Source organism: Triturus cristatus, chromosome 8 (genome assembly GCF_964204655.1).
Source record: "Triturus cristatus chromosome 8, aTriCri1.1, whole genome shotgun sequence".
Taxonomy (NCBI): Eukaryota; Metazoa; Chordata; class Amphibia; order Caudata; family Salamandridae; genus Triturus; species Triturus cristatus.
Window position 1 is genome coordinate 1,126,452,531 of NC_140591.1, and position 18,380 is coordinate 1,126,470,910.

General features: G+C 45.3%; 1 protein-coding gene across 1 annotated transcript in view; it reads left to right on the forward strand.

The window, feature by feature from the left end:
* The window catches only part of RFX8 (regulatory factor X8), an 816,960-nt gene that overhangs the window by 613,432 nt on the left and 185,148 nt on the right, over positions 1–18,380 (forward strand). Inside the window, exon 11 of the mRNA XM_085620509.1 lies at positions 1,088–1,244. Within this exon, the coding sequence (XP_085476635.1) occupies positions 1,088–1,244 (157 nt within the window). The remainder of the gene's footprint in view (positions 1–1,087; positions 1,245–18,380) is intronic.

Here is an 18,380-nt window from a genome sequence, read left to right on the forward strand (position 1 = left end):
TCTACTTGAAGCTCAACTCACCATAGCCCACGGGTAGAGGGATGCCTCCACGCCGACCATGGATATGTGGTGGGTCAAAGTATGGTCCAGCCACTCTGAGAGACACATTGGATAAAGTTGAAAAAATATGTACTCCAGTCCAGATTTACCTGAAAAGGGACAGAGGGGTTCAACAACCGGCTGAATTAGTGCGAATAGCCGGATGGGAGGCACTGGACATCAATCCACACCAAGCCCAGCGGTATAGGGATTCCTCCCTGCTGACAATGAATATGTGGTGGGTGAAAGTATGGTCCATACATGAAATGGAGAGGCCCACAGTCACTCTTAGAGACACGTTGGATACATTTGAAAAAATATGGGCTCCATTCCAGACTTACGTCAAAAGGGACAGATGGGTTCTACAACCACCTGAATCCATGTGAATAGCTGGATTGGAGGCACTAGGCATGCTGCCCTGTCCCGGCTTGAGTGCCTTATTGTTGTTCTTAAGGAAGATAGACATATCTGTATGCTTCTTGTCTGTGTGTATATTGGCCTGTGTACATGGGTTCCTGGCTCTCCTATTCTTTTCCTGACATCTGTTTAAAAGCCTAACGTTGCTGCTAACTCCTTAATGACCACCATCCAATCTCACTCTGTTTGCTCCTTCCCCTAGATTTGTACCTTTTCTATGCTCCTTCCATTTCTCTCCGGCTTCCTCTTTCACAATAAGTATCCTAAGGCCATCTTCTCACTACTATAGGAATATCATTCTATTGAAAAGATTCATTTATCAAGCATAACATCACATATGTGTGCAAGGTGACTGCAGTTCTGGTCCTATGAGTGCATGGATGCCTTTAGGTCTGTAAGAATGAGATAGGTAGATGTTTGTCTGATGGTCTGTGCATCAGTGTCTGTAGATGTGATGGTCAGCGTGTAAAAGTGTATAGGCTTGTTGCTGTCTCTATATGTTTATAAGCAAATATGACCTTTCTGTGTATGTAAAATTCAAAACGTCAAATCTATTGCTTGATTAATGCTTATTAAAATGTACAATTTGGGTCACAGCCTCAAATCAACCTCTCTTTTTTCTTCTCTACAGACAACTCGAACAGTTTTGAAGGATATACGCACAGTGTGTGTACTAAAATCAGATTTGTACACAATCATCAGCCAAGGAATTTTTGAAATCCCTAGAAAAACGCAGAAAGCGAATATTCGAAATGTTGAAGAGGTTCACAGCAGTCTGGAAGTGACCTGTAATGCTCTCCTTTTGCTCTCACTTTAGGGGATTCTATACTAATTTCATAATTAAAAATACATTAATTACCTGTAACTGTAGTTCACATGCGTGAAACATTTCTTGTCATCGTGGGGATAGCCTCCAGTCACATAAAACACCAGTGCATAACAGCAACAAACTATGGAAATAAGATATAGCATCCTTTACTTTAGTTGCATTTCTACCTCATTGGATATGACTCGCACTCCAACCAGTGATGTGGAGGTACTCTGAACTCTACTCTCCTCAAAGTACATGATAGCTTAGATTTTCAAAGCACTTGTGTAAGCAATCATAATTAGCTGGTGAGTCTCTAAGAGTGGAAGAGGGAGACTTGCTTGTGAATCCATGATGTCAATACTGGAGAACTACAGTGACAGGTAAGTATACTTCTACAGCATAGGATATTTCATAGAGCCACATGCTTGAATCAAAATGAACAATAAGAAATAACACAAGGAGGAAGAAGAGGGCTCAACTTAATAAAAAGTGCTATGAAGAACTGCCTGTACTACTCGCCCATTCTCTGCCCAGGCACTAGTGCTTGGTAAATTTGTCAGCTGTTCCATGTTGCTGCCCTACATATGTTAATCAATGGAACCCTAGGATACAGAGCCAGAGTCACTGTGACACCACTTGTGGAATGGACCCTGACACCTGAGGACATAGATATGGTAGGCGACATGTGCCAAAATGTGATCGCTTCCAAGATTCATCTAGCAATAATCAGTTTGGTTAGTAACTAACTCCTTTCAGGATACCCATAAGAAACTAAGAACTGGTCTTGTTGTCTCGATGATCAAGTTCTTGCAATATTGAACCTTTGATGTCTGATAACCAGAGTGAAGTGCTGTTTCTTTGTAAATACTAGAATAAAAGATTTAAGGACAACAGGTTTGTTTGGATGAGCCATGCTGGACGTCTTGTGTAAACATTGGAATTGTTATATTACTCTCCCTCGAGCTTTCTAGTTAAAATGGCAAGGAAATTAGCAGTACAGGTGGAAGTAGGTACTATAGGGTAGACCGCATCTATGCATTGTTTAGTCTGTCAGGAGGTGCTATGCAAGGTGTAGTCAGGTTGCTGGAGTGCCCCTGAGCCAGTAGAGGAACCACATAATCCACTTTCGGATGTCCAAGGCAACAAATCTAGGTGTTATCAGATGTCTTGCATTTTTTCTGATCAATCCTAGGTACTGTTGTTGGTGCAGAAGCTTGATTTTGCATAAGCATCTTCCTCTCCAATCATCCATGGTCCATATCAGGAATGCCAACAGCACAATGAGCAGAGACAGAGGTAACCAGACTGCTTCTAGAGAAAGGGAGATGGAAATTTTAACAGATAGGGGATACAGTCTTCCCCAAAAATACTTTGACACAATAGGCTATCCCATACCCAGAAGTAAACTCAGAGTTGGGTATAAGAAGAATCGAACTACGCTTAAAAAGACCTTTATGTTTTGTTTGTTAGACCCTCACCTACTCTATTAGTGGCATGCTTCATCATCGGGACTCCTCCTCGTCCCTAGAAACCGAGATGGGCTTGATCATATTCGATGTAGCACTTTGGATATTATCACAGCTAGAGTCTTGAGAAAAATATAAAAATACCTTGAACAACCTAAATATCTCTTTAATGTGTTTGTTCAGGTATGTATAAAACCAGATACAAGGGGTTAATTCAGGAATATAACGTCCCTCTACTCTCTTATGTGTCACCATGTTTCAGCCCTACTCTACAAGGATTCTTGGGTCCAGGTCTTTCATCAGGATTATCAATGTACCCTCATCATCTCCTGCTTCAATGTCTGCTTCAAAGTTTCTCTGGAGGCACCTGTGACACCTTGCTCAGTGACATGAGCTCTGGCAAAACCATGGATGGAAGGCCCAAAGCGAATCAAGGTGCTGGAAATCCAGGTAATGTCTCAGTCAAAGATGGCCTTCTTGTCGATGAGGGTGGTATTGATGGCAGTCCTGATCATGAGGTCATTATTTGTGACAGTACTGTCAATGATATCACAAAGATCACTTAAGTTGATGATAATGAAGTGGACTTCGTCAATGGAGGACGTTTCTGTGACAGTGCCATCATCAATAGAGTCATCGACTAAGGTGTCTTCACAGACTTGTTGATGATGACTTAATGGCCTAGAATGTAGAAGGCATAGATGATGTGTTCATCAACGGTGCTTCCATCAACTGTTTCTTGGTCTAGCCTGTATATGAAGTATAACTCCCTTTGCGGAAGCTTAGATGTTTATGTGCCTGACATTTTAAGCACCTTGAAGAGGGTTCTCTTGAGACAATCATCCATACTTGAGTATGAGGAATGTGCTCCCTTTTGTGCCTGACTTGGCCCTCTTATTCCTTTTTAGAGGTAGATGGTGATTATACATCAGAAGACAGTGCCTCTCCTTTTTTAATCTGTGTAAGACTCTTTCTATGTCCTGAAGAGTTTTTATCAAGAATGATCAGCACATTTTTTATACTTTAGGCTTACAATGCAGATGCAGACAATATATATACTTATCATGTAGATCATCCAAATGTAGGTTCTTTTTTTCTACAATTCCTTTTAGGTCTCTCGGACAGAACTCTATTAAAACTCCCTGCACACACGAACATCAATAGTAATCGAGCTGTGGTGACCTCTGGGGAGAGTGGAGTTCCGAGCTACTCTACCTTATTGTATAGAGTTTGGGCCATATTAAATGAGGTGGATAAGCTACTAAGGCAATGCTCTTTTAATCTTGTTTCTGTGGTTTATTGATTTATGCACAGATGTTTTATGTGACCAGAGTCTCCCACCTTGACGTTGGGGAATGATCCAAGCATTTGACTCCATCAAAGATTCAATGCTGGAGAAAGATATTGTATCTGCACTATATTATATCTCTGTATTGCAGAATACAGCTTGAAGGGTACTGAGAAATGTGTTACTTTATTAAATTGTTTTGAACTTTTCACCATTACACTACTTAATACCATTGTGTGGGGAATCAAGAGTCATGTAATAGTGAAATTAATGTATGTTGAATATGACCAAGTGGCAGCTGAATGGTTTATCCTAACTCGAAATATTCCAATTTCTAATACCACTTAGGATACTTCAAATATTTCAGGTTACACAGACACATAGAATAAGGAGTTTCGAAAGAAATGGCAATAGTATGAAAATGAAATAACTAGAATTTTTCCGCACAAAATTATAACACTAATGCACGCACATATATATGTCCCAGTAAAATTAGAAATAAAAACTATGGGCTCGATTTATAAACGTTTAGTAGAAAACTGAAAATCCACAACTTACTGACACATGCCTTTGATTCTGACTTCCTGGGATTCCCCAAAATTGGGGAATCCGTAGAAATCAGTATAATTCATAGAGTTCCACGGAACATCTACTCTACTAAATTTACTCCGGCTGATTGTCCTGTATTATGTCCACTATGAAGTAAATATATTAGATTTGGGCATTAGAGAAAACACCTTTTTTTCCCGAAGGTGAATTGAGATTATGCCTTTCTAATACCCTGTAAAACATATAAAGGGCTCATCCCTTTTCACACTGCAAGCACAGTCATTCCTGCTTTTTAAGTCTAGCACTTCAGTGCTGGCATTGTTTGACCTTTTGCGATCACCAGAAAACAACTTTAGGAAACAGTACTGAGAGAGGGGTTTAAGCTCTGTCCACATGCTGATCAACTTCTTTACAAGTTTTTGACTTGTCAGAAGATGTGTGCTCTCACTGAAAAGGAGTGCTTGAATTGCACTTTTTGCCTTGTTGGAGACCTTATGTCATATGCAGAAGCGCTGTGCTGGTTATGATGACTAGCAATGGCCAGATTGGTTGATTGGGTGATGTTATGCCAGGGTCCATAGGTCTAATCTGTTTATTTTGAAATGTTACGATAAAGGAAGTAGGTCTGACTTATTTATTGTGAAAGGCATATTTTAAAGCCAGTAGGTCTTTATTTGTGGGTTGTTAATACACTGTGTTAAAGCCTGTAGTCAGGTATTTTGTTAAATGGAATCTCACAGAAGACAAGGGTTTTGTGTTGGTTACCCTCTATGATAAACACTAAGAATAGAAGAGTTGCACTGTGAGAACCCTTGTGAGGTCCTCTTACAATTGGTAGTATATTGTTTTGTCAACGGGAATTTTGAGCATATTTTTAATGTTATGGCTGTATGCCTGATGACTAGCTTTTGGTAAATCTTATGCTCAAAATAGTAGAACAGAGTTGGTTACAATTACAATTATATTGGCTTTTTGGTTCATTGGGAGAGTATTTCATCAATTGCCACATGTCTGATCTATTTATTTTAAAATATCATGGCAGTAGGTCTGACTTATGTATTGCAGAATGCTCAAGTTAAAGCCAATAGGCCTTTAAGAAAGGATTGTTATTACACGGTGTTAAAGCATGTAGACAGGTATATTGTTACACAGAATTTCACAGATTATTATAGTAGGCAAGGATTTTGTTGTTTTTACCCCTCTGACAAACCCCAGGAGTAAAGGTTTTGTACTGTGCTAATTGTTGCTAAATCCTGTTACTGGGGATTGTATATTGTTTTGCCACCTGTAATGTGGTACATATTTGGTAAATATTTGTAATTTTATCTAAAATAGTTAAATGTGTTTGCATAAAGTACTTTTTAGGTCCGCATTGGTGACTTTAGCTGTCTTCTAGGCTCTTGTAATTAAAAGAATTAATAACAAAATATAGATGACCAAGGCAATCCCTATTCCCTAATACTACTAGATCTCTCTGCCATTTGTGATACAGTTGACCATCAGGTACCTATTCAAATGCTATTTTACCGTAGTTGATTATTGGTGACACAACAATGCAAAAACATGGTTCACCTCATTTCTAAGCAAGCATCACATTAAGATGGGCTCCTTCCTTTCTAAAACAGCCTATATCCATTGTGATCGACCGCAAGGCTGCCCACTGTTGCCTATCCTATTCAATGTCTACATGGTGCCCTTGACATCCATACTATCTCACTGTAAGATAAGATATCATATATATGCAGATGACACCTAGCTCTGTTAAAAGTCTTACAACGAACAGGGCACCTTACTCAAGCTTTCTCACCGCATGTTTTACAACTGGTTGTACCTCAATCACGATAAAATGGAAATCTTGCTTTTCTGTCTGTTAAGCCCATCCTCCTTCTCATGACCAAAGAATCCAGGCCCTCCCCTGACCCCTGTAAGTCAAGCCCAAAATCTGGGTGTGATCTTTGACAGTGAATTCTCATTCTCTTCACAAATAAACTCAGTCCGCAAATCAGCATTTTGTCATGCTTGACAACTGAACGAGATCTTGTTAATCCTACTTTTCTCCCGGAAAATCGGGCTTCAGGCCTCCTTTTCCCAAAGACTTTGGTGCCGATCACGATCCGGTAAAAAATATCCCCGTGCGACTCGTATCCGGTCTTTTTACCGTACGAATCGTACAAGTGCCGTACGAACTGGCAATCACGATTCGCATGGTAAAAAGTCCATACGAACCGCATTGGGAATCATTCCCCACACGTCCTCGGGTCGGAAAATGTGTCCGACACGTCCTCGTACGATTTACCGTACAAATGTGAAAGGTGAAGTCCGACCGAGGAATCACGATCCATCCCGTGCGTCCGAGGTTACAACCGTATGGAAAAAACACCGTCCGCACCGAACTCCCATAGCAACCATGGAGACGTGCCCGCATACGCGCCAACCCCCCCCCCAGCCCCCGTATGTACGCGCCGACCCCCCCCCAGCCCCCGTAGGTACACGCCGACCCCCCCCAGCCCCCGTATGTACGCGCCGACCCCCCTCCAGCCCCCGTATGTACGCGCCGACCCCCCCCAGCCCCCGTAGGTACGCGCCGACCCCCCCCCCCAGCCCCCGTAGGTACGCGCCGAACCCCCCTGTATGTACACCCGTGTACGTGTCGAACCCCCCGTGTACGTTCGAGTCGTACCCCCACCTGTGTATGTACGGTGGTCGTACCCCCCCTGTACGTTCGAGTCGTACCCCCACCCGTGTATGTACGGTGGTCGTACCCCCCCTGTACGTTCGAGTCGTACCCCCACCCGTGTACGTTCGAGTCGTACCCCCACCCGTGTATGTACGGTGGTCGTACCCCCCCTGTACGTTCGAGTCGTACCCCCACCCGTGTACGTTCGAGTCGAACCCCCCCGTGTACGTTCGAGTCGTACCCCCACCCGTGTATGTACGGTGCGTACCCCCAGCGCATAGCGTACGGCGCGTACCTACGGGGGCTGGGGGGGGTCGGCGCGTACCTACGGGGGCTGGGGGGGAGTACGGTGCGTACCGGGCCACCTACTCTGGTCGATTCGCGCCGTACTTCGCTTTTGCGGCACTTTTTGGGTGCCGTGAAAATATTGCCATCCGGACTGCTGTCGGTTCGAATCGTAATTCCTGGGTCGTGAAACGCTGCCTGAAAGCGTCCCGACGTCACGTCGCAGCATTCCCGGCTCACATTCGTATGTATATTTTCGTCGGTCGGTGTTTTTTACGATTCGTACGGAAATGGTGTTTCCGTGCGAATCGTAATTCCATGTTTGTAAAGTTTTACGACCGGGTACGAGTCGGACGGGGAAAACGCTCCGACCGACGGTTCGTACCCGGTTTTTACCGGATCGTAATCGGCACCCAAGTCAATTTATATTAGCATACTAGTGGGTCCATAAGACAACTGTGTGCACTGGACTCTCCCACTTGTATACATGTCTCTTCACAGCTCACCCACTGTTGCCATCCTCAGTGCTCTGAGGCAGTTTAAGTAAAAAACCTAATCAATAATAAAAATATATACAATTATAGAGAGCCAGCCGTCTTCGCCCATTGGCCTATTCGAGTGTTCTTCACATTCAGTTTCTGTCCATACCAGCATACGGCATGGGCCAGTGGATCGTCCTACTCCATCCTCTGCCTCTGCCGCCCTCTGATTGACATGTGGCTGAGACCAACGGTCTTCACAGAATACCCTTCACTTTGTTCTACTATGTCCCTTTTATTCACAATCTAGGAGCCTTTTTTTAAAGAGAATTTTAAAGAAAGCTAGATTCAAACACGCACGGTGTCCTTGTTATTTTTAAAACTGTCCTCTGATGCTTTGACTCTGTTTTGTACTGTACATTTTTTAAGGGCAGTGGTCAGGCTTAGAGCAACAAGTGGCATTGGGAGAACGTAGGTTGCCCGTGACGTTACTCCTTTTATGGCCTTTTGAAGGAATTGGCTGAGGGGAGGGGCACCTAATCATTGATGTATTAAATATGTATTATGGAGAATTTTAGATTGTTGAATTGGTTTTTAACTTTGATGTATTCTATTTGTACTTTTATGGTATTTTTTTTATACCGAATAAAGTAATGTGATTGACTCACTTTGCCTGATCACATGTACACATCCACACAGAATGAATGCACTTCCCTGCCATGGCTGATGGGTCCTTAGTTTAGTTTTTCTTGTTCCATTTTTATTCTGTTTTTTTGTTACCCCTCATTTCTTTCTTTCTCCTATCATTTTTTTGTTTTTTAGAAGGCCTGAGGGTTCTGCAGACAGTGCTATCAAGCCACTTTCTTGCAGCTTACTTTATCTGCAGTGCGACATCCCAGTAGGTTACTGCTTCTGAATGAGGCAGTCATTGTGTAATGGTATAATCCATATTCTATCATTGTTTTACTGTTTCAAGATGTGCTCCATTCTTAGAAGCAACATGTTGGCCTTCTAGGATCAGTGCAACGATGATACATTATGCACAATACCATTCCAAGATGGCCTCCCTCCCCCTGCAATGTTCATTTTTTTGCTTACTTTTATTGCAAGCATATGTCCACATTTAAGTGGTAGTGATTTTTTTCCTTTCTTATTTTATTCTTTTAATCCGTGGATTGTGGATTTGTGAGATGGTGAGTGCAAGAATAAGTCAGTGGTTAGCTGAATCGATGCATGATTAATAAGATGTGTGAAAGCATGCACATATGATGAATTAATGAGTGCCTAAACTCACCAGTAACTGCTGACGAAGCACTTTCAGTTATAATCAAGACCTGTTGGTACCGTGTCTGTGTTTGCCGCTGCAGATGATTTTTGTGTGCACCTAAAACGTATGCAAATGAGGCACAATAAAATCACCTTGAACTACAAATATATCAGTAATTTTCTCAGCCGGCCCGAACAGGTAAAGTTTAGCATTTGCACACCCTTGCTCATGTTATCACTGCTTATTATATAATAAATTAATAAACACCATTACTCAAATAAGCAAATTCTATAGCAAAGGTGCACAGTATTTTGGACAGACTGACCTGTGCCAGCTACCTGCTTAACATGTCACTAGCTGCTTAGTCATTTAAGAGCTCATGCCTTAATTAAATCAATATGTATTTCCTGTAAAATTTGTAGACCCTGAATTGTCAATTAATATTTTTCAACCCTTTATCTAAAGTACCCATAACATAATCTTTTTTATAGCAACAATATATAGCCCCAATCTGCTAATTTCAAATCTTCATTAGCTACATGCTTTCCAGTGTTTTTTTAATTTCAAGCTTGTTTCCAAACTTCCTACTCTCTTTGAAACTCTGGGTTAGAACAGATTTATCAAATATGTCTACCAATATTGCAGACAAATCATCAACTACAGTTATATTGTAACCACATACTCCATAGACGCACACTAAAATGTCCCCCTTCAATGTAACCTTCAAAAGGACGATGATCTGTGAGGATGAAACAAAGAGAATGGTATTTTATCATTTTAGTGAGAACTTACACATTAGGAATTGGGATAGAGCAAAGTATAGTATTTCTATCTGAGGTGGACTTTGCAGCCAATTATCAGTGCTAGAATTAATGAAGGAAAAAACGAATGTAGAGCATGAACAGTTGTTTCCAAAGGAATCGTCCGGGCGCTAAGCACAGTAATGGATCCTGACTACATCTCTCTAAAAAGGAAGGTATTCTGGATAGATTTAAATACAGATTTCAAATCCATATCACGTAGTTGTCTAGGAATGGAATTCCACAACCTATCCACCCAGATGGAACACGACCTTACACCTAATCTAGCTGTGTGGACTTTGGGAATACATAAGAGACACTAATTGGATGAGCGAAGTACCCAACATAGGTCGTATTTTCTGAATCTTTCCTGAAAACATAACAAACCTTTTTTTGTGCCACGCTCTATAAGAGATCATTAGAGCTATACATTTAAATATGTGCTTGATTGGAAGTCAGTGCAATTGCTTCAAGCCCCATCAAATAGACTAACATTTGGATGCATTCAAGATTAGACGTGCAGGCGGATTCTACACTAGTTTGAGCATATTTAAGAGTATTATGTATGCCCGCAGATATAAGACATTAGCATTGTCTAATCTGGCCATAATAAGGAAATGTACAATGTCTTCCATGTGGCAACAGAAAGAATTGTAAGGATCTCTTTTTGCGACCTTAGGACCGAAAAACAAGTAGCCGTAATGCCACTCACTTGTGGTTTAAATGATAAGTCCTTAACAAATTTGATCCTTAGGTTTTTGGCAACAGGTGTGGGAATCAGGGGTTTCCCAAGTTTACTGGGCCAAAGTCCCCTAAGGTCCAGAGGAGATGTATTTCCAAAGACCGGAAGCTCAGACTTCTCAGCGTTCAATTTGAGATAGCAACTGCACATCACCCTTGCAACAGCAACCCTGGAAATTTTCGACAGCTGTGTGTTCTACTTGTTGAAAGGCTAACATCAATTGTCATCAGCATAGGATGAAATTTTAAATCCCCTTGGCTCAACTTCCTCAGACAACAAGAGCATATAGATATGCTGTTCACTAGTTCTAGTGACCACCTTGTACCATGCCAAGCAACCCTTATGGTGTGGTTGTAAGTCAACCTTTCGGACTAGCTGCCCTAGTGGTAGCGTAGGCTAAGCAGTCTTTGAGGCTAAACTCGTGAAGCGTGTTAAGCAGGCTGTTTTACCAAATGTAACCCCCTTTTATACCAATGAAAGGACACCACACAGATATATATTCAAAATATATATGTATTTATTTCTCAAAGTAACACCTAGTCTCTTTATGAGCACAGGAGCACAAATCGTCAAACAAGATTACAGTAGAATACACAGAAGTTGCACTTTATATGGATAGGCCCTGGTGGCCGCTCAAACCATATACTAAAATAGTGGTATAAGTACCACGAACAGAAAAGGGAAAAGGCCTAGGGCCTCTAGAATCGCTGGGCCTACAAGGAGCTAACTTCAGTTAGTGACCAGGAGGTCCACGGGTTGCGTGTGCAGAGCAAATAGTCACACGCGAGCTCGCATAGGTTTTCAATGGGTGCGTAAAAAGTACAAAGTTACTGCAAAGAGGATCTTCCGGATGCACTAGGAACTTAAGATTGGAAACACAGACACTAGAGATGATTCTCTACACTTGGGCACCGGAGTGCCAGCTTTACCTCACCCACAGGAAGCGGGTGCATAGGCGTCGAAGTGCGTCGGGTTTCTTCTATCTGTTCAATGGAGCCTGTGGACAAAGATGCTGCAGGCGACCGGTCCGGAAGAGATGCAGTGGATCCAAGAGTGGATCGGAGATGTTGAAGACCTGTAAGCAGAGGGGACAGTGTTCACAGTCACTAGCCAGTGACCAGCGTGGCACCAGGTGGGTACCAGGCGATGTCGGGTGCAAACAGGAAGAAAGGTGTAGCTTGTCTCTGCAGCCACGTGGTCCCTGAAGGTCGACGACGTCCAGGAGTCAAGTCACGAGCTGTGCCACGCAGGCTCTCGCTGTCGGCGGTGTCGGCGACTTGATCGAAGCAAACAAGCCTTGGCAAAAGCAATTGTTGTAGGAGATGAAATAAGCTGATGGTTCTGACCAGCAAGGTCAGAGGGATTGCTCCTTTGGAGGGGAGCAAGGGCCAGTCTGGAGCAACCAGACCAGCGGTGTATTTTGTGAAGTTCGTCGCCAAGATGGCCACTAGCCAGCGGGCCAGCAACCGGTTAGGCGCGTCGAGTGGCAAAATGCAGAAGGGCCCCACGCAGATCGTGGAGATGCTGGAGGGCTCACCTTTGGTGCAGATGCTGCTCGGGTGTTGGGCTTCTCAGATCCCAAAGCACAACTTAGAGGGAGCCTCGGTTGTTGCGCTTGCAGCTTGTCGTGGTCTTTTCAAGATGGCTGGCTCCACGTGTCTCGGTGCCTCCACGGGTCTCCTCTTCTCAGGGACTGTGGATCGGGCGGTGAGAGGTCTGGAGGTCCAGGTCTTGTCAGTCTCTGGGCTCGGGCTCCGGCGGGAGGCAGCGGCAAAGCAGATGTTGATTCGCTGGATGGTGCTTGCGTTAGCAAGGTGGTCACTCCCTGACCACAGGGGAGATTGGCTTCAGTCCTCTGTGCAGCAGAGCGTCAAAGTTCCCGTCTTCTTCTTAGTTTCAAGTTGATTCCAGGAAGTCTGAAGTCTTAGGACACAGCTCCTACCTTTAAGCGGATTCTAGGGGCCGGACTACCTGCTAGGTCCCTCCCTAAGGGTGGGACCAGGAAGGGGGGTGGTTACACCCCCAATCCTTTGTCCAGCTCGCCCCAGGTCCAGGGCTGGTGTGCCCCAGGACCGGATTGAACTGGCATATGCACCGAGGCTCCTTGTGAGCCTCAGGCATGTCTAGTTTCTTTCAAGCCCTACCTGACCAATACACAAAATCCTGTCTGGGGTGGTGCATGCACCTCCCCTGGCAGGAAACCCTTTGTCCACACCTCCCAAGCTGGAAGGACTCCCAGCAGCAGGAGGGCAGACTTGTGTCTGTGGTGGCAGCATCCATTTTGTGGAGCTGAGGCTATGTCTGATTTTACCCGGGTTTCAGGTACTGTATATGTCGTGTCCCTCTAGAAGGGTGGAATGCTAACCCCGTTGCCAGAATTGACGAGGGGTTAGTATTCCAATTCGTATGACACCTTACTCGACATGTTTTGATAAAGCCAAACCAAAGTTAGCATTTAACCGCGAGGTTCATAATGCACTTAAGAGTATATGGTATGACGATATCTGGAAACAGTAGAAGGAAGTTGTTCCGACCACTGCAGACAGGCTCAGCTCATGCCAGAGCACCATCTCACATGGAACCAAGCACTCTGCCTTCAGGATTGTTAAGGCCTGCCATAGGAGTGACGTATAGGTTACCAGGTGTCCCATTTAAGGTTAGGTATAGGTATACTACACCTAAGTAAGAGGTGCTTACACCAACTTACCAGTGATCAGCCAGTTGTGTCAAATTTGTTAGGCCAAGCCTGGGGTGGCATAATACATGCTTCAGCCCCTGGCAGGCCTTAGATACACCAATGCCCTGGGTACCTAGTGTACACTGGTACAGGGGCTGACAGGGTGATCCAACCAATTGGGTATGTACCTAGGGTACATGGAGTCCATTGTAAAGAGAGAGCAGATGGGCTGAGGTCCTGAATGGCAGGATCTCAGGCCAACTAAGTCGAAAAACCAGCTAGACACTAGGCAAAGATTTGGGGGTAACCATAGTCAGATATCCACCTTCCTACACAACCCCCCCCCCAAATGAAGGGAGATAAGGCTGACCTTGACCAGGTAAGCCTATATTGCCCAAGTGGCCATATAAGGAGGAACCAGCACTGGCATGGTTACCCCCTGTCTCATGGTCCACTAAGCAATCCCTCACCCTAAGGTTATCAGAGGGTCTCCACCATAGGGAATCTCTACCTTTGGCGTGTCTTGGCAAAGTAAAAGGCTGGTGTTGAGATGGAGTACTGAAGTGAGTGTCCTCAAAGTGAGGCCTCAGCTTCCTCCAATCATCCTTCACCATGGATGCCTTTCTTTCCTTAACTGAGTTGCACTGTGCTCTCAGGGTCAGCCTCTGGCTACCTAAAGCTGGAGGCTGGGTCCCTTTTGTGGGCTTACTGGAGGGACAGGTCAGGTTTGGGGCCCTAAGGTCCCAGGTTTGCCTGTGCCCAACAGAATCCCTCTGGGGGAGGTCCCTAACTACCTGTAAAGGAGATCCCTCAGGAATGTTTTTACCCATCACCTGACTAGGGCTACTAGCCAGGCAATCCTCATTCTTTTGATGGGGGGGTTCTTGTGGACAGGGGCCCTCTGGGGGTCCACTGGCCTCCCTGTCCTCTGCAGCCCTGGGCTGACTGAGGCAGGGTAGAGAGAGGCAGGCTACCTACACCAGACTGGGTCCCACCTTGGAAGGGGCCACTGACATCAGAGGCTCTGCCAGGCCAGGCCTGGCTACCTCTGGGGCAGTTCCTTCACAAGGGGTGAGGTCAGATCCCTGAGGAGGCTGACCTTTTCCTAATGTCTGGGGAGAGGGAGACTTTTCTTCCTCCCCACTACTCTCAGTTTGTGTGGAGTGATCCATTGTTTCAGGCTTCACTACACCTATGTCAGTCTGAGTATAGGCTGAGACCATTACAGCCTTGCCAACCTTTTCAGGGGGGCACTCAGTTTGTGTTTGAGCTGTGACTGTCACAGCTCTGCCAGTCTCTACAGGGAAGTCTGTCTGTGCCTGGGCTGTGGCTACCACTGCCCTTCCAACCTTTTCAGGGAGGAAATCTATTTGGACAGGGGTTGTGAATGGCACAACCCCCCTACCCTTTTGTGACAGGCCTACCATTTTAGAATGGGTGTCTTGTTCAACTCCAGCCCAAGCTGAGAGTTCTAAGTCATTCCCCAGTAAGCAGTCTACAGGCAAGGTTGGGGATACTGCTACCCTTTTAGGGCCAGTGACCCCTCCCCAGCTGAGACATACCTCTGCCATGGGATGACTGTTCTGATTGCCATCAATGTTAGTCACCTGGTAGGAGAAACCAGGCAAAAGCTGCTCAGAGGGAACTAGCCAATGGGCCACCATTGTGATGCTAGCTCCAGTGTCTCTGTAGGCCTCAGCTTTTGTACCATTTATGTAGGGCTCCTGTCTGTACCTACCCAAAGTGTTGGGACAGGCAGTGAAGTTGGCAAACCCCATGCCACCATCACAGACAAGAGTGGTTGCTGTAGGGGAATTGGCTAAGCCAGGGTCCCCCTGTGTTCCCCAAGTAAACCCACCCAGATTTCTGGGGGCACTCCCACCACCTGGGGGATTACTGCTGACAGTAATAGGTGGTGTGACAGGAGTAATTGGAGGAACAGTTTTGTTTTTAGCCCTTGGGCAACCGCTGTCAGTTTTCCAATGCCCAGGAGTTTTACACTCATGGCAGTAGGGCTTTTTAGCTGTGGCAGAGGAGGGAGCTTGGGACCCACCACCCTGTGTGGAGTTTTGGGGCCCTGAGGAAGATTTCTCTTTTGCTTTATCCCCACCCTTCTCTTGAGGCTTGGTGGTATCTTTCTTTTGGTCACCACCCTGGTTTTTAGGCCTGATCCTGGTCCTGACCCATTTATCTGCCCTCTTTCCCAATTCTTGGGGAGAGGTCAAATCTGAGTCTACCAGGTGTTGATGGAGAAGCTGGTTTTGACAATTACTTAAAATCTGCTCTCTCATCATCAAATTGTACAATCCTGTATAATCAGACACCTTACTTCCCAGCAACCAACCCTCCAAAGCCTTAGTGGCACATTCCACATATTCAGACCAGTCCTGAGTCTGTGTCTTCTGGGTGTCTCTGAACATTAACCTGTACTGTTCAGTGGTTAAGCCTAACCCATCAACTAGGACACTCTTCAGGACTCTGTAATTTCTGACATCCTCTTCTCTAACAGTGAGGAGTCTGTCTCTGCCTCTTCCTTCAAAGGAGAGCCAGAGGATTGCTGCCCACTGGTCTTCAGGAACCTGCTGCACTTTGCAGGCCCTCTCAAGAGCAGTCATCCATTTGTGGATGTCATCCCCACTTTTGTAGGGGGGCACAATCTTAGACAGGTTCCTATTATCAAAGACCCTATCTTTGTCCCTAGGGACAATGCTGCCACCAGTGGGTATAGACCCACTCTCTTTATGCTGCCTAGCCTTGCTCAGTTTTTCTTCCATCAGGGCTACTTCTAGCTCCTGCTTCCTGATCCTCAGCTGGGCTTCCTGCATTCTGGCCTCATGTTCCCTCCTCTGAGGGGTGGTCATCCTTCTCCTGGAGTGACCTTGAGAGCCTCTAGAGCCATGGGAAGCATTGGATTCACCTGAGCGATTCCTTTGCCTCCCAAGCCCTGTGTTAAGTCCACTGGGGAGATCCAATGGGGTAAACCCACTGTCAGTCCCCAATAGCCTTAGTTTAGCTGGGCCAAGTATAACACTTGGCACTGGCCTAGTTCTCCCTTCATCCCCACTACCTTCTGTATCAGTACCCTTCTCACTTTCATCCTCTGTAGTAGGAACCTCATCTAAGGGGTGACTATTGGAAAGGGGTACCTCGGTAGCATCTTCAGAAGGGGGGCCTCCTGTTCCTGTCCCTAAGGGGGCTAACTGGGAAGCTTTCTTGAGCTCTCTTTGATTTTCATCATTTTGCAAGAGTTCTCTGAGCTCAGCAGAGGTAGGGTTCTTGGGCTGTTTAAGGCCTCTAAGAGTTGCCAAATGCCTGAGCTCATTCTGATTAAGGGTAGCAAAGATGGATGGTGCCCTCTGGGGGTCACTCTCAACAGAGATGGGTACAGTGGACCCCTCTGCCCCAGCCATTGCTCTTAAGTGTGGGTGGATGTGTTGCAATCTACCTACACTTGGGTTTACCTACTAAACCTATCTAGTAGTTGTAGTCAGGGTGTGCTACTCTCTTTGCTCTACAACAACTAAGTTCAGTAGAACTTAAGTATATCTAATCTTGTTTTATATGTACCTACAGGTACCTATGTGATCTTTCAATTGGTAACCAAGAGATTACAATGGTAAAACACAGCAAGCTCAAATCCCACCACTGCCACCAATGTGAGAAGTTGGCCTGGTATATGCTGTTCACTAGTTCTAGTGTCCACCTTGTACCATGCCAAGCAACCCTTATGGTGTGGTTGTAAGTCAACCTTTTCGGACTAGCTGCCCTAGTGGTAGCGTAGGCTAAGCAGTCTTTGAGGCTAAACTCGTGAAGCGTGTTAAGCAGGCTGTTTTACCAAATGTAACCCCCTTTTATACCAATGAAAGGACACCACACAGATATATATTCAAAATATATATGTATTTATTTCTCAAAGTAACCCCTAGTCTCTTTATGAGCACAGGAGCACAAATCGTCAAACAAGATTACAGTAGAATACACAGAAGTTGCACTTTATATGGATAGGCCCTGGTGGCCGCTCAAACCATATAATAAAATAGTGGTATAAGTACCACGAACAGAAAAGGGAAAAGGCCTAGGGCCTCTAGAATCGCTGGGCCTACAAGGAGCTAACTTCAGTTAGTGACCAGGAGGTCCACGGGTTGCGTGTGCAGAGCAAATAGTCACACGCGAGCTCCCATAGGTTTTCAATGGGTGCGTAAAAAGTACAAAGTTACTGCAAAGAGGATCTTCCGGATGGACTAGGAACTTAAGATTGGAAACACAGACACTATAGATGATTCTCTACACTTGGGCACCGGAGTGCCAGCTTTACCTCACCCACAGGAAGCGGGTGCATAGGCGTCGAAGTGCGTCGGGTTTCTTCTATCTGTTCAATGGAGCCTGAAGACAAAGATGCTGCAGGCGGTCGGTCCAGAAGAGATGCGGTGGATCCAAGGGTGGATCGGAGTTGTAGAAGACCTGTAAGCAGAGGGGACAGTGTTCACAGTCACTAGCCAGTGACCAGCGTGGCACCAGGTGGGTACCAGGCGATGTCGGGTGCAAACAGGAAGAAAGGTGTAGCTTGTCTCTGCAGCCACGTGGTCCCTGAAGGTCGACGACGTCCAGGAGTCGAGTCACGAGCTGCCCACGCAGGCTCTCGCTGTCGGCGGTGTCGGCAACTTGATCGAAGCAAACAAGCCTTGGCAAAAGCAATTGTTGTAGGAGATGAAATAAGCTGATGGTTCTGACCAGCAAGGTCAGAGGGATTGCTCCTTTGGAGGGGAGCAAGGGCCAGTCTGGAGCAACCAGACCAGCGGTGTATTTCGTGAAGTTCGTCGCCAAGATGGCCACTAGCCAGCGGGCCAGCAACCGGTTAGGCGCGTCGAGTGGCAAAATGCAGA